This window comes from Chrysochloris asiatica, unplaced genomic scaffold (assembly GCF_000296735.1).
Source record: "Chrysochloris asiatica unplaced genomic scaffold, ChrAsi1.0 scaffold00083, whole genome shotgun sequence".
NCBI lineage: Eukaryota > Metazoa > Chordata > Mammalia > Afrosoricida > Chrysochloridae > Chrysochloris > Chrysochloris asiatica.
Genome location: NW_006408601.1, coordinates 7,969,200 through 7,986,280, shown reverse-complemented (window position 1 = coordinate 7,986,280; position 17,081 = coordinate 7,969,200). Strand labels below are relative to the sequence as shown.

The window sequence follows — 17,081 nt, the reverse complement described above, 5'->3', positions numbered from 1 at the left end:
ATGGTCCAAATGGTATTGGAGAATATTTTTATAGGTATAAAACAAAGAAACAAAGAAAGTAAGCAGGAGACAAGTTGTATCTCAATAGCCAAATAAACACAAATCCTGAGCCCTTCTAATCACTCTCTTGTTTCCTGATTCCGCTCAGATCATTTCCTCTGAGAGATGTTATTGTAAAATGCCATTCAGTTGGTTCTGACTCATAATGAGTGGCTGGTGGGTTTGAACCACCAACCTGTGGTTAGCAGACCAGTGCTTTTCTACAGGACTGGGAGATTTTCCTTATATGCCCAACTTTTGGGTCAAGCATCCCTCCTCTGGGGTCTCCTCATCCCTGTACTGCCCATTGAAAAAGGAGCTATTGTTCCCTCATTGAAGTCTCCAGTGGACTGTGAGTTTCTAAAGGGCAGAAATTATGTCTGATTTATCTTTGAATCCCACATACTGCCTCTGGGCCTAATATAAATTGGAGCTAAATCAATGTTTATTAAACATGCAGGGAACCCCAACTCTCACAAATATTTAAAATTTATTGACAAGGTTAAATTTGGTTGTATCAATGGATTAGCTTTACACTGAAGAAATATGAGGTAAAAAGGTTAGGATTTAAAAGTATTTATAATGACTTTACACCCATCCCACCCCACCCCACCCCAAAGAATCAAGAGTGTTTTATTAATCACTTTGCAAATTATCCAGAACATGAACCCTTATCTGGAGAACAGACAACATTAGCCCAGGAGACAGAAGACTGTGATCTTTAGAAAATCTCTGGGTGGCATATATGGCTAAGTGCTGGTCTACCGACCTAAAAGCAGATGGTTTAACCCCACCTACAGACACCTCAGAAGTAAGACCTGGTGATCTGCTTCCCCCTGCCTGGAAAACTCCATGGAGCACAGGTGCACTCAGCACACATGAGGTAACTCTCAGTCCGAACCAACAACATAATGACTACACCTTCCTAGAAAGAATCACTGATTGGTTGGTTGGTGGTGTGCCGTGGAGTCCCTTCTGACACAGAGCGATCTGCATAGGGTTTCCGAGGCTGTAAATTTATATGGGAGCAGGAGACCTCACCTTTCTCCTGTAACTTTATATTACAGGGTTGCTGTGAGTGCCATCAACCACAACAACTTTATATTAGGGAGCTCTGGTGGTGCAACAGTTAAGTACTCAGCTGCTAACCACAAGGTTGGTGGTTCGAACCCACTCAGCAGCTCTGTGGGAAAAAGTTCTGGTGATCTCCTGCAAAGATTATAGCCAAGAAAACTCTATGGGGCAGTTCTACTTTGTCACATGGGGTCTCTACCGGGGACTTCAAAAAGGTATGGGAAAATGGAAGAAAAAATGATAATGGTAATTTCCGGCAAACTTTTAGAAAACCCTCTCGTATAAGTCAAAATTGACTCAAGGTCACCTAAAGATAACAATTCTGAATTGGAATCCCTGGGTAGTATAAATGCTTACTGCACTCAGCTGCTAACCATAAGATTGGAGGTTGAAATCCACCCAGAAGTGTCTCAGAAGAATGATCTGGGATTGATTTCTGAAAAACCCATTATTTATTGAATTGTGTCCCCCAAAAAATATGTGTTGCAATTTCTAACCTCTATGCCTGTGCTTTTAGATGATAAACACTGGACTGCAAACCACAAGATTGGCAGTTCGAGCCCACCAGATGCTCCACAGGAAAAGTATGAGGCTTTCTACTCCTGCAAAGATTTATTGTTGTTTTTAAGTTCCGTAGAGTTGGTTCTGACTCATAGCCACCCTTTATAGGGTTTCTGAGAAGCGGCTGGTGGGTTTAAACCACCGACCTTGCAGTTCAAACTGACCTTGTGGCCGAGTGCTCATCCTACAGTGCAACACCAGGACTCACTATGAGTCAGAATGGACTTGAAGGTTGTTGTTGGTGTTAGGTGCCATCTAGTTGGTACTGACTCATAGCGACCTTATGCACAGCAGAACAAAACATTGCCCAATCCTGGGCCACCCTCAGTATTGTTGCCATGCTTGAGTCCATCGATGCTGCACTTAGCTAATCCATCTCGTTGGGGGACTTGAAGGTACTTAACAATAATGCCTGTGGTTATAATCCCATTTGGGAAGAGAATTATATAATATCATTTGGTTAAAGAGGCAGGATTAGTATAGGGTATGTCTTAACTCAATCTCTTTTGAGATATAAAAGAGATCAAACAAGCAAGCTAAGAAGTAGACATGAAGATCTCCCAGGAGTAGAAGCTCAGAGGCAAGGAGCTTCCTTCAAAGCTGACAGAGAGAAAAGGCTTTCCTCTAGTCCTGGTTTGGACTTCTGGTGTGGTGCTGTAGGACCAGCGAACCACAAAGTTAGCAGTTCAAACCCACCAGGTACCTTGGAAACCCTATACAAAGTCGCTATGAGTCGATGCCAACTTGACAGCACTTAACAACAACAGAGTTGTCACTCTGAATTTAGATTTCTAGCTTCCTAAACTGAAAAATGTATGTTGTTAAAGACACCCAACTGTGGTATTTCTGTTCTAACAGCACTGCATATCTAAGACACTATGGAAAACCTTATGGGTACAATTCTGCTCGGATACACAGGATTGAGTCAGAACCAACTGGATGGCACCTGGTCTAACTTTGTATTATTTTTCTTTAAGGGGGGGGCCTCCTCCCCACCGTTGCCTCAGGCTTCACCACCCTGGACATGCTGCCCCTCAGCTGTCTGCTGTCCTGCCCTGAAGGGCTGGCTCTTTCTTTCATGCACCCACCTTCCGGTTGAATCGGTCAATGGTGACCTGATGTGCCAGGTGAGTCACATTCAGCATCACCAGACAGAACGGTGGCCAATTCAGGTGTCCCTGTAGAGAGAGCCGCAGTCAGCAACCTGGAGACCTACTCTGCTTCCCCTGCCAAGTGAAGCAGGTGCAGCAAGTGTGGACACACTGTCCCCTCGCTGCTCTGCCAGGGGCACCCATCAGGCCTGGGCAGATGGTGCACAGAATCTCCTGGAACATTTCTAGCTCCACAAGACCTCACACAAGCCCAAGCTAAAAAAAGGCTGCCTCCTCCATCTGGCTCATAGGGGCATTCTAGTAGATGATCCCCTGCAGCTGGTCTCTACTGTCCACAGGATACATCCTTGGAGTGGTGTACCAGCTCCTCTGCACTTCACTGCCTTCCCAGCCTGCCTTAGGAAGCTGGAGGTGGCACAGACCTCAGAATGGGCCAGAAGGTGGAGCACTCCACTCAACCCTATCCCCACAGTCAACAGAGAGCCCTCACCAGATATGCAGCTGAGAAGCTACATCCATTCTAGGAGACTCCACAGGAAACTTCCGTGGAATGGTTCCCATATGTCCTTGCCTCTGGCATCCCTCAAAACGCAACCTGATCCCCTCCAAACCTAGTCAAATCCCTGGCCTCCAGCAGGAAAAGGAGTAGGGGCAGTCACCAGGTTGGCACTTTTGCAGTCCAGGACGTGTACAGTGGCCATCTCGTCTGGGCGCTGGCTGAGGATGTAGATGGCCTCCTTGAACAAGGCTACATGGCTCCCATCAAAGGTCACGAAGCTCAGATCAGGGAAGATGGAGCACCGACCTGGGGAGTGGGGTAGGGGCACAGAGAAGTCAAGGCTGCCCTGGGCAGACACCCTGGGGGTCTGGCGAATCTCTCAGGTCAGGGGTCACAAGAGTAGGAAAACCCAGGGGTTAAACTGAGATCAGTGGTTCCGAGGGAGAGGTCTTTGTGGTCAAAGTTACAAAGAGGAGGGATAGCGATCATCCCAATGTCCGAGCACGGGGAGGAGAGGGACTCACAGGCACACTCCCAGAGGGGGCAGCAGTGGTCCCCGCCCACCCGCACAGCCAGGCCCAGGACCCCACAGCGAGGGGGTGTGGAGCCCTGGGGACAGTGTTGGGACTGGTTCACTCGAATCAGCTGTCCCTCCAGGCAGATGTGGCGGACACAGTCCTGCTCCGCGATTGGCTGGGGACAGAGTGGAGGGAGTGCATGAGTGCCCACCCTAGAAGCTACAGCCACTGGCTCCACCCTTAGCTCAAGCTGTGAGGTCACAAGATCCCTCCCAGTGTAGGTTCCAGCAGGGAAGAGGACGAAGGTCTGACTACTAGGGCGTTAGGGCCTTCACTCCTGCACCCAATAGGGCCCAGGCTTAGGGTGAGAACTGGAGACCAAGAACTGCGACTCAGAGACCTCTGCCTGTGTGCTTGGCTTGTGCTGAAAACTCAGGGGACACAGACATTACACTCATCAGCTCATGCTCAAAGAAACCCAGGTACAGCCCAATGCTTGCCCCACTGCGCCCCTAGGACTCCCATCCCCTTAAAACACACACCCTGACACACGCGCACAAAAGTAGACCTATATACTCCCTCACAACAGTATACGTCCCACATACAATAACACACCACACACAGGCGACAAGAGCAAATCACTCACCACACAGGTGTCAGATGTGTTCACCTCAATGTCGGTTGTCCAGCTCTCAGCCAGACCCTCAGGGATGCTCAGGGCTGGGGCTGAGCGGCCAGACTGTTGGGTGGTGGCCTCACCCACTGGCTTGGCTGGGGGCTGAGGTCCTGCAGAGGTACCATGGGCATCTGTCAGCTGAGGGAGCACAACCAGCGAGCTCTCCCTGGAGGCGGTCCTGGCTGAGATTCGGCTTGGAGGATGGGATGTGGGCGCTGGTGGCACTGTGCTGGCCCGGGGACCCTTAACCTCAGTCACCAAGGCAGCAGGAGTGTGGGCCACAGCAGGCGTGAGCTCTGTGGGTCCACGCAGGGCAGAGCTATATGTCGAGGTGAGCAGAGACACTTGTTTGGATAGGATGGCCATCATCTCTGTTGTGCTCTTTCCTGGGGGGACAGAGACTGTGGGGGCTGCTCCCTCAGCCATGGTCACATCTCCAGAAGCTGGCAGTGTGGCTCCCAGAAGCAGGCCTGGAGCTGTGCCTGTCGTCTGGGGGGCTGTGGGACTGGGTGGGTGCACCTGATCCAGGCCAGCCGGGCTAAGAGGCAGGGCTGGGCCAAGTGTCCTGGCAGGCAGTGTTGTGGCCATGGCTGGAGATGTGGCTTGCTGCTGGGGAAGAGAGCTAGTAACAGAGCCTTTGAGGCCGGGCATGGCCACTGGGGCTGATGTGCCCACTTTGGCCAGGGGCAGGCTGGTGTCAGGAGGCAGTCCAGAAAGGAGCTGGGATGGCTGAGTTGAATCCAGAGGCATGAAGGGTGTGGCACCTAGCCCATGAGCAACTGTGGGCAGACTGGCAGCAGCTGGGATCCCAGGGGGCAGAGGTGGAGACCTGGAGGCCATGGTGGTATGCTGGGCTGGGTGGGGCAGGGGAGTGGGGAATGGACTTGGCTGTGGCAGGCCCACATGCTGGCTATGTCCTGGTTCCACCTTCTCTGTAGAGGGCACCACCTCCACTCTCCTGGTAGTGTCAGGACTGAAAGGAACTTGCTGTGCTGGTGGGGTAGTCATGGGTGGGCTTCTGATGTGACTTTCTATGCTCTGGGCCATGATGGATGGGGGGATCCCAGTCCTGTTTGTGACCTTAGTGATAGCAGATGTCAGCAAGGTTTTGTGGGGTCCTGCTGAGGAGGTAGGGGGCCTGGAGGTCACTCCAGAGGAAGCCACGGGCCTAGAAGAGGGACTTGCTGGCAGTTCCAGGCTCGGGAAGGGCTGGAGGGGTGTTGTTCTCACAGGCAAGGAGCCATGGCTTGGGACAGTCACAGCTCTGGTCAAGAGTGGGAAACGAGGTACAGGGGGTGACTGAGAAGAGACTGTGATGTTGAGGCTCCCTGTGAGAGTCACAGTCACCCTGGTGGTCTCCATGGCACCAGACCCCGTACCAAGTGTGGGTTTCTGTGGTAAAAGGTGGAGGGATGAAGGCTCTGGGGTGTGGAGGGTGGCCAGGTGGCTAGCAGTCACTTCCTCACTGGCTGGGGGCTCTGTCGGGCGGGTGGGGAGGTTAGATGCTGCAGTGAGGCCCAGTGGTTGCTGCGGGGTGGACAGGGTGGAGCCTGGAGACAGCATTGGCCTCTCACTGGCTGCTGTTGGTGGGCTCAGGGTTGTAGTGAGTGGGACACCTGTGGGGTGGGCTGGCCTGTGGCTGGGACCCCCTGGAGTTTCCTGCGGAAGGGGCAGCGTCTGGACACTGGGGGTGGTCAGTTCTTGTCTAGAAGGCTGGGTCTCATTGCCAAGGGCTTCTGTGGGAACCCAAACTGTGGGCTCTACACCTGGGGAAAACAACAGAAGAAGCTTAGACAGGTGAAGGATGTCGCTCCAGGGGGTCATCACTGGCAGGCTGTGATGAGGGGCTCATGAACTGGGTGAGATGGGGGCCAGGCTCTGCTAGTCAGCCAAGCTGCCTGATCAACCCAAGGCCCTTTGCCACATGGCATTTGATGATTTCAGATAATCCAGTAGGACTTTTCCTAAATTTCGGACCCTGAGATTCAGCCCTAAGTCTGGCCGCCTCATGTTCTTGTCTGGGATCTTTTTTCTCTCAGTGAAATGGGTTAATGAGCCAGGTAGGTCACTGCCTGCTCTAAGTAGTTCTCTTTCTGGAGGATTCCAATGCTGACCCTACTTGTCTATGGTTCTGCGAGCTCTGGACAGTGCCTGTCAGTGAGGCCTGGAGAGTTACAGGGAACTGAGGTAAGGAAGAGAAAGCCAGGTGACCTACAGTCCTCCAAGTACACGCATCTCTGGGTGACTTCATCCAAAACCTTGGGGGGGAGGCACACAGGGACACAGCCTTCTACCCTGAGAATAAAACAGGGAGCAGGTCAGTGGTCTGGGACATGGAGTGGGTCATCTGTTCTTATCTGGATATTTTGAATCCCTCTGTGGGGACACCCAGGAGACCATGAGTCTGCGTATGAGTGTGTGCATAGCCGAACCTTGCTCCTGAATGTTTTCTGTTGGTAAGAATTCCTGTGCAGCATACACATTCAGGTAGTGTGCGCCTGTATACACAAGTACATGAGAAGTACATGGGCACGTGGAGGCTCCATAAGATCAGTACTGGACTGCAAACCACAAGGTCTGCAGTTCAAGCCCACCAGCTGCTTTCTGCTCCTGCAAAGATTTAGTGCCTTGGAAATCCTCTATGCATCAGAACCAACTAGACGACACTTAATAATAACATATATATGTGTGTGTGTGTGTGTGTTGTTGTTGTTGTTAAGTGCTGTTGAGTTGATTCCAATGCATCGTAACCCTGTGTGGTGTTTCCAAGGAGTGCCTGGTGAGCTCGAGCCACCGACCTTGCAGTTCAAACTGACTTTTCAGTCCAGTGCATTAGCCCACAGACACATGGTGTTCTGGTGTGGCACTGTAGGATAAACACTGAACTGTTAACCTCAAGGTTGGCAGTTCAAACCAACCAACTGCTCCTTGGAAACCCTATACAGGATTTGCTGAGTCATAATTGACTTGACAGCACGCAACAACAGCAACGTGCAGTTCAAACTTGCCTTACATTCCAGTGTTTATACTATAATACCACACTAGGACTCAGTTGAGTCAGTTATGACTCATAGGGACCCTGTATAGAGTTTCTAAGGAGCCGCTGGTGGATGTGAACCTCCAACTTTGCAATTTAAACCAACCTTGTGGTCCAGTGCATTATCCTGCAGTACCACAGCTGGAGTCCACATATATATGGACTCTGTGTGCCACTGTAGGATCAGCACTGGACTGCCAACCACAAGGTTGGCAGTTCCAAGCTGCTCCTTGGAAAGTCTATATAGGGTCACTAACAGCAACAACAATACTAATGCTTTTGATGTGAGTCACTAAGTGATGTTCCTTAGTGTCTACCGCGTGTGTTTCATATATGAGGTTTGCAGGGGTTGTTTCCAAATGAGCTGTATGTATATACATCAGACATTTGTAACCCAGGTACCACCTGCATACATAAACATTAGTGCACTTTCATGTATGTCCATGGACTACATACAAGCCCATTCATACAGGCATGCACACAGGCACACACCTTGACTCTGTGCCTGCAGCCCCTCCCTACTCCTGCCACCTTACCTGGGTACGTCCTGACAACTGGTTGCCTGCGGATCCCGGCAGGTTTGGAAACACGGTGTGGTACAGGCATCGTAGTGCCACTCACAGATGGGATAGGCAGCTCCTGAGGGCTTGGCATCTAGAAAGCAAACCATCCCAGTGTCCCTAGTCTAAGACCAGGTACCAGCTCTAGGCCAGATGTCAGAGGACAGAAGTGACCCCAGCTCGCCCTGTGCTCTCTCATCCAGGAATAGTGAAAACAAACAAAAAGTCAGCCCCAAGGGAACTGTATTGGTGACAGTCGGGGTCAGTGCCTTGTAGAGAAGGCCAAGGGGGACTTGGTGTGCAGACTAAAGACTGGGGGGCAATAAGGAAGGGACAGTTGGAGCTAGGCCTTGGGGGTGACCACAGGAAGCTTTAACTTTCATCTGTCCCTAAGGATGTCCCTCTGGGACCTTAGTGTCTAGGCTCAAACTGCATCGCAGGACTCTTTGCCCCACCCCAGCAAGGCCACTGCAGCCCTCCATGGTCTGGGCATTGGGGAGGAGGTCTCTTTTTCCTTCAGGCCAAGACTCTGCTGGCCATCTAGCACCAGACAGGGAATGGAGCTGCTCTGTTCTGTCTCTTCTCAGAGGGCCTCGCTGAAGTAGCCTCCTTGTAAACTGGTCTTAGACTTGGAGAGTGAAGTTTGTCTGACCACTGCCCTTGTTGCCCTTAGTGTTGTTGTTGTTAAGTGCTATCAAGTCTGTTCTCTTAGTAACCCTGTTCTGGGTTTCTGAGGAACTGCTAGTTGTACATTGGGCTGCTAACTGTAAGGTCAGCAGTTCAAATCTACCAGTGGCTCCATGGGGGAGAGGCTTTCTGCTCCCATAATGATTTACAGCTTTGGAAACCCTATAAAGTGTCACTATGAGTTGGAACCGACTCGACAGCACACGACCACCACCACCACCACCCACTGTCACAATGCTTCTGTAAGAAGCCCATTTCCCCAAGATCCTTAAAGTCAGAACCAAGAATCTACATTTGGGGAGCACCTACAATGTGTCAGGCCCTGAGGATTGTCCCTGAGGTACAGTCAGTCCTCACAACAAACTTATTAGACACATGTATCCATTTCACAGGTAAGAAAACAGAATCAAGAAAATGTGCCCCCACCCCCCAAGTGGCAATGGCTGCTGTCAGAATTCAAATCGGAGGCCATCTGGCTTCAAAACCTGCGATCATACCACTCTGCCCAGTGTCTTCCAGAGAGGAACACAAGTATTCCTATCGAGGCAAGGCTTGTACTTGCAGTCAGTGACAGAGAAGCCCTGGTTGGGGTTCAGTAAACAGATGATCACTGAATGTAAGGGTGACCTTGCCCAGCCCTATAGATTTGGTCAGGATCCTGATAAAATGAAGAGGCTGGCTGGAGTCCCATACGTGGACATGTAAATGGGCCATTTTATACAATGCAAGGTACCCCTATGCAGACATATAGACATATGTGTACACGCAGGACAAAGAGTCAGGCTGAAGAGATGAGGAGATGATGATGGATTCCTCAGCAGACCAGAAGAAAAAATACTTTGGGGGCAGACCCACCTGCTAGGGGATGATAAAGCCTTGGAGCCCCTTGACATTGGCTGAAAGTCAAGAAGCTGTCCCATCTATGCCCGGGGAGAGGGGGGCCTGTGGGCTCCTCAGCAGCCCGGAGCCCCAGTGGGTTGTCTTAGAGCTCATGGGGCAGGTATGTGTTCCCATCAACAAGAAACCTGAGTCTCTGACTACGCAAGCTGTGGCCAGGCCTGCACTCCCACAAAGGCCATGCTATTTAGACCATATGATTGGCTTCTGGCAGGAGGCAGGGTCCAGGAATAGGCCTCCAGGAGCTGACTGGGCTCCAGGCCACACTGTCCAAGGTGCGCCAGGCCACCAACATGGAAGTCACATCTATCTCAAGGGTGGTACCATGTGGTCTCCCCCTTGGAGCAGTGAGGATGCTCTTTGGGGGGAAAACTGGAGGGCTGGGATGGAGAGAAGGTGGGGAGAGAGGTTGATTGAAGAGGACAGAGGGACCCAAGGTGACAGTAGGGTAGATACTTACCCAGAAGGCGGAAGAGAATGCTCTGGCGGAATGCCGCTGTGTGCTCATACAACCTCAGGACCAGTGTGGGGCCCGACACATAAAGGAAGGAACCAGGCTCTGCTAGGGACTCCAGGGCCACTAGGCCTGCCTGCCATGTCTCCCGGTGCAGCGAGAAAGTGGCACGGTGGTAGAAGACATCACTGCTCTGCCATTTAGTCAACTCCAACGATCCATTGGCTGTGACTTGGAGGAAGAAGTTGGGTCTGTCAGCTGCCTCCAGAGATACTACATCAGGGTCTGCAAAAAGTCACATGGTTACGGTCAGCACATCAAGGGGCGTGTGTGTGTGTGTGTGTGTGTGTGTTTGTGTGTGTGTGTGAGTAAAGGGCAACAGTCAACATTCAGACACACGTCTAGTCTCTCAGTGACTCATCCTGCAGATTGACTAGGCCCTGCTTCTCCTTGCCTGCCTTGTCCCCTCAGTCCAGCTACTTCTGCCTTCTGGCTGTTTCTTTGCTCACACACTATTAACAGAGATGTTTTCAGTGGCTGTTTGAGTCGATATTGATTCACGGCAACCCCATGTGTGCAGAGTAGAACTGTTCCATATGTTTCCAAGCCGTACTTCTGAGGTTTTGGGTGGGTTTAAACAGCCAACCTTCTGGTTAATAACCAGTGCTATTAACTGGGACTCCTGTTGTTGCTGTTATTGTTGTTAGGCGCTGTCGAGTTGGTTCTGACTCATAGGACCCTGGACAGGGTTTCTTAAGAGCAGCTGGTCAGTTTGAACCATCGACCTTGTGGTTCACAATCCAGGATTGATCCTACAGTGCCACACCAGGAGTCCTGTGTACGAATTAAAAAGTCACCCTTTCAGGAGGGGTTTACAGCTAGACATTGAAGGTGCAAAGTTTTCCATTTTGTTTTCAATCAGTTGGCCAGGTAGCTGTCTTCTTGGTATAAATGAGTGAGTGCCTTCAGTTCTGCATCGGTTTGTTGAAAGATTTCAATTTGTAGTCCATCAATTCTCAGACCCTTGTTCTTTGCCAATGCCTTCAGTGCACCTTGGACATCTTCCTTCACTATCATTGGCTCTTGATCATGTGCTACCTCTTGAAATGGTTGAACATCAACCATTTCTTTCTGGTACAGTGACTCTGTGTATTCTATCTTATTTTGATGCTTTTTGCATCACTCAATATTTTGTCCATAGAATCCTTCAATATTACAAGTTAAGACTTGAATTTTTTTTTCTTCAGTTCTTTCAGCTTGAGAAACACTGAACGTGTTCTTCCCTTTTGGTTGTCTAACTCTAGATCTTCGCACACTTCACTAAATACTTGACTTTATCTTCTGGAGCTGTCCTTTGAAATTTTCTAATATATACCCTGGGGCAAATTACAGACTATCTGTGAATCTCAGTTCCCTCATCTATAAAGTAGGAAAATAAAAAGCATCTGCCTCCTAAAATCACCACTCGCTTGTCAGTTTGTCACGCTGTGGTGGGCTGCGTGTTGCTGTGATGCTGAAAGCTATATGTCACTGGTATTTCAAATACCATCAGGGCACCCAGATTTCAGTACAGCTTACACAGTTAAACAGACTAGAAGAAAGAGCTAGTGAACTACTTCTAAAACAATGGACAGTGAAAATCTTATGTATGACAGTAGAACATTTTCTGATGTAGAGTTGGAAGATGAGCCCCTCAGGTTGAAAGGCACTCAAATGCAACTAGGGAGGAGCTGCATCTTCAAAGTACAATTGACCTTAATGACATGGATAAAATCAAGCTTTCAGGATCTTCATTTGCTGGTGTGACACAACTCAAAATAAGAAGAAACAGCTATTAGTAATCAGAATGTAGAATGTATGAAGAATGAATCTAGGAAAGCTGGCAACATAAAAAATGAAATAGAACACATAAAAACTGACATTTTAGGCATTAGTGAGCTGATATGGACTGGTAATGACCATCTTAAATCAAAGAAAGAAACACATGATCTACTATAGCAGGAATGACAAATTAAAGACGAAAGCATTGCCAAAAAGAACATTTCAAGATCTTTGCCCCAGGGTATATATTAGAAAATTTCAAAGGACAGCTCAATAGATAAAGTCAAGTATTTAGTGAAATGTGCAAAGATCTAGAGTTAGAAAACCAAAAGGGAAGAACACGTTCAGCATTTCTCAAGCTGAAAGAACTTAAGGAAAAAAAATTCAAGTCTTAACTTGTAATATTGAAGGACTCTATGGGCAAAATATTCAGTAATAGGATAATGCCCATATACCTACAAGAAAAATAAGGTACTATGACTACTATTCAATTCAAACTTACCTACTAATCACAAGTGCCAAAGATGAAGAAATTAAAGATTTCCCAGTTTCTTAAGTCTGGTATTGCTCAAACATGCGATCAAGTTGCATTGATAATTACTGGTGGTTGGAATGCAAAAGTAGGAATCAAAGAAGAAGGGCCAGTAGTTGGAAAATATGGCCTTGGTGATAGAAACAGACACTGGGGATCACATGAATGAACTTTGCAAGACCAATGACCTATTCATCTGAAGCCTTTTTTCAACAATATAAGCATGTGGCTCTCACCCAAAGGAATACACAGGAATCTAATCAACTACAGCTATGGAAAGAGACAATGGAGAAGCCCAGTACCATCAATCAGAACAGACTGTGGAGGAGATTATCAACTGCTCATATGGAAGTTCAAATTGAGCTGACGAAAATGAAAACAAGTCCATGAGGGACCAAAATAGGACCTTGAGTAGATCTCACCTAAATTTAGAGAGCATCTTAAGAATAGACTTGATGCATTAACTACTAATGATCAAAGATAGAAGAGCAGTGGGATGACATCAAGGACATCATACATGAAGAAAACAAGAGATCATTAAAAACACAGGAAAGAAAGACATGACCAACATGGATGTCAGAAAAGACATTGAAACTTGCTCTTACACATAGAATAGCTAAAGCAAAAGGAAGAAATGATGAAGTAAAAGAGCTGAAAGGAAGATTTCAGAGGGCTGCCTGAAAAGGCAAAGTACGTATTATAATGAAATATGCAAAAACCTATAGATAGAAAACCAAAAGGGAAGAATCTGCTCGACATTTATCAAGCTAAAAAGGAAAAATGCAAGTCTTTATTTGAAGGATTCTATGAGGGAAAAAATATTGAGTCCTGGTGTAATGAGGTAGGATAAATACTGGACTGCTAACTGCAATGTCAGCAGTTCAAACCCACAAGCTGCTACTCAGAAATACATACAGGGTCACTGTAAGTTGGAATGGGTTTGATACCAATTAACAGCAATATGGAAAAATACTGAACAATGCAGGAGGCACTGAAAGAAGATGAAAGGAATACACAGAGTCACTGTACCAAGAAGAACTGATCGACATTCAGCCATTTCAGGAGGTAGCATTATGATCAAGTATCAATGCTATTGAAGAAAGAAGTCCAAACTGCACTAAAAGCAATGGCAAAATCAAGGCTCCAGGAATTGAGAAATTGAAATGTTTCAACAAACGAATGCAATGCTGGAAGTGCTCATGCAGTTATGCTAAGAAATTTGGAGGACAGCTACCTAGCTAACCAACTGGAAGAAATCCACATCTGTGTCCACTCCAAAGAATGGTGATTCAACAGATTGTGGAAATTATTGAACAATATTGTTATCAAAATACCAAGTAAACTTTTTTAAATAATGTTTTATTGTGAATTCTGTGATAGTTTACATGGGAGAACATTCGTTTTACATTCATCCTATTGTATATCTGTTTCATTGCCATGGTTACAATCCCCTCCATGCATCATCAACCAACCAAAGGGTATACCCTGCAAGCTTGCCCTCTGGTCATCAGCACACAGCCCCTCTCCCTCTCTGGGTCAAACTCCCAGCCGCTTCATCTCTCCATGTCATCGTCTCTGCCACCATCTCAGGCATCACTGCTTCTCTGGGTAGGGTCCTGCTCTCCACTCTTCTCCCTTGATGGTCCCAGGGACCTCCGCGCCTAGACTGCAAAGCTAATCACTCCCCTCCTTGCTACAAAACATCTACCTTTACATTTCCAACCCTCACGATCAGTCCTGATAACAATTATTCACTATTGTATCACTAGAGACCTATCCGCATTTCCTTTCATCAGCCCCGCCTAGAGAGACTGGATACTACTCAGTGGAGATTCTACCTTCCTTCACGCCCTCTGGATCTAGGTTCCCTCTTGAAAGCTTGTAAGTCACTTCTTGCCTTTGAAACCCCCCATTTTGGGTGGCCAGTGTCCAAGTTGCCCATCCCTGTCTAGTCTGTGTATGGAGGGAGTGGGAATGATCCTTGCTGTAAAGATTTATTCCCTCTTTTGAGCTACTGCATCCATAGGTGTAGGTCAAGTTCATCAAATTGTATCAGATGACTCATTTTTTCCCCTCTTCTTTCTTCTTCTAGTTGAGCTCTGATCATCCAGTCATTGAAGCCAGTTCAAGTGGGTATTATTTGCAAGTGTGGGTATTCTTGTGCATATGCCCTCTCTTTTTATCAGCTGGATGCTTCACTCTCCGCTCTAGTCCTCTGTGGCTATGTCACTGACTCTGGGCCCAAGAGTCCCCGGGTCTTGCCACACTGCTGGCCAACCAGGTCTCCACCAGGGTTCACAGGAGTCTATTGAATGTTGTATGTATGGCTTATCTTGCAGCTTCATTGCTGTTTTTCCCTCACTTCCCCTTATCGGTGACAAACATGGTCACCAATCACAGCGTGTATTCCCATTGAGTCTTAGTTTTGGCAGGGCCAAGTAAACTTTTGCTGAAGACAATTTAAAAGTAGTCGCAGCAGTGCATCTAGAAGGAACTACCAGAAATTCAAGCCAAATACAGAAGAGGATGTGAAATGAGGGATATCACTGAAGCAGAACATTCTAGAAAAAAGTTTCCCTGTGTTTTACTGACTATGCATTCAACTGTGTAGATCACAACAAATTATAGATAGCATTGGGAAGAATGGAACTTCCAGAACACTTAATTGTGATCATATGGAAACTGTATAGAGACTAAAGTTGAACAGAAAGGGGAGATTTCATGTGGTTGAAAATCAGGAAAGTTGTGGGTCAGGGTTGTATCCTTTCACTATATTTATTCAGTCTATATGCTAAGTAAATAATCTGTGAAGCCAAACTATATGAAGAAGAATGTCACATCAAGATTGGAGGAAGACTCCCTAACTACCTACGATATGCAGATGACACAACTTTGCTTGTTCAAAGTTAAAAGGACTTGAAGCACTTAATGATGAAGATCAAGGATGACAGCCTTCAGTATGGATTACACTTCATCATAAAGAAAATAAAAGTCCTTACAACTGGACCAATAAGCAACATCATTATAAATGGATGTTGTCAAGGATTTTATTTTACTTGGATTCACAATCCATACCCATGAAAGCAACAATCAAGAACCCAAATGACATATTCCATTTGGCAAATCAGCACTGGATCCAAGCAATGCATTTTCAATTGCCTTGTATAACTGGACAATGAATAAGAAACACAAAAAATTGACAGATTTGAATGATGGTGTTGGTGTAGAATATTAAATATGCCATGGGTTGCCAGAAGAATGAGTAAATCTTGTCTTGGAAGAAGTATAGTCAGAACACTCCTTAGAAACAAGGAGGTGAAACTTTGTCTCACATGCTTTAGACATGTTATCAGGAAGGTTCAGTCTCTGGAGAAGAACATCATTCTTGGTAAAGGCAGCAAAAATAAGGAAAACCCTTAACAAGATAGATTGTCAAAGTGGTCGCAAACATAGCTTGAGAGGATGGCGTCGGATGGGGCAATATTACATTCTGTTGTATATAGTGTTGCTATGAGTCAAAACCAATTCAACAGCATCTAACAAGGTATTCAGGTGTCACACTGCACTGGACCGCAAGGTTGGTTTGAACTACAAGCTTGGTGGTTGAAACTCACCAGCCACTCCTTAGAAACCCTATTGTTGTCGCTTTCTATACAGGGTCACAATGAGTTAGCACTGACTCAATGGCACTTAACGACAACAAGGAGGTAGATTAGGAGGGAGATGTTGGGAGGATAAAATGAGTGAATAAAGCACCTGAAACAGTGCTCTGCAGGTGGTAAGTGGTGCAACAAGTATGAACTGTTTTTTGAAAGGTAATCTCTCCTCTTAAGCTCTTCAAGTAAAATTGGTGCTCCAGAGAGATGTGGGAGGCTGTGGCTGTCTTCCTTCAGTACACTCTTGAGGAGACCAAGAAGTCGCCACCTAAACAGTTGCTGAATCTTCCTTTCCGATATTTTCCACTCTCCATTTATCCCGAGCTCCATTCTTCTCATCACAATCCACAAGGTCCAAAGTAAGGAACTCCTCCTCTGTGAAGTCATCCTAGATTTCACCTGGAGAGGATTTTCTCTTCTGCTCTAGGTGCGGTACAGGACAAGGAGCCCATGATGAGGGGTGAGAGCTCTGCACCAGCTGTCCATGAGACCTGGACCTACTGTGAGATGGATCAACCTGGACCAACCTCACTACTGTTGCCACACTTGAGTCCATCAATGCTGCCACTTGGCCAATCCATCTCGTTAGGGGTCTTCCTCTTTTTCTCTGACCCTCCACCCTACCAAACATGATATCCTTCTACAGTAACTGGTCCCTCCTGACAATATGTCCAAAGCATGAGAGACGAAGTTTGGCCATCTTGGCCTCTAAGGAACACTCTGGCTGTACTTCTTCCAAAACGGATCTATTGGTTCTTTTGGCAGTCCATGGCACTTTCAGTATTCTCCTTCAACACCATAACTTAAAGGCATTAATTCCTCTACTATCTTCCTTATTCACTGCCCAGCTTTCGCATGCATATGAGGTTATTCAAAATACCATGGGTTGGGTCAGGCACACCTTAGTCCTCAACCTGATGACATCTTTGCTCTTCAACACTTTAAAAAGGTCTTGTGC

The 17,081-nt window shown here is 47.2% G+C and overlaps 1 protein-coding gene across 1 annotated transcript in view; it reads right to left on the bottom strand.

Moving 5' to 3' along the window:
- The window catches only part of OTOG (otogelin), an 89,978-nt gene that overhangs the window by 20,093 nt on the left and 52,804 nt on the right, over positions 1-17,081 (bottom strand). Inside the window, exons 32-38 of the mRNA XM_006865829.1 lie at positions 10,121-10,399; positions 8,053-8,170; positions 6,695-6,774; positions 4,450-6,245; positions 3,810-3,978; positions 3,446-3,591; positions 2,763-2,852 (exon numbers count right to left, since the gene is read on the bottom strand). Coding sequence (XP_006865891.1) covers positions 2,763-2,852; positions 3,446-3,591; positions 3,810-3,978; positions 4,450-6,245; positions 6,695-6,774; positions 8,053-8,170; positions 10,121-10,399 — 2,678 coding nt within the window. The remainder of the gene's footprint in view (positions 1-2,762; positions 2,853-3,445; positions 3,592-3,809; positions 3,979-4,449; positions 6,246-6,694; positions 6,775-8,052; positions 8,171-10,120; positions 10,400-17,081) is intronic.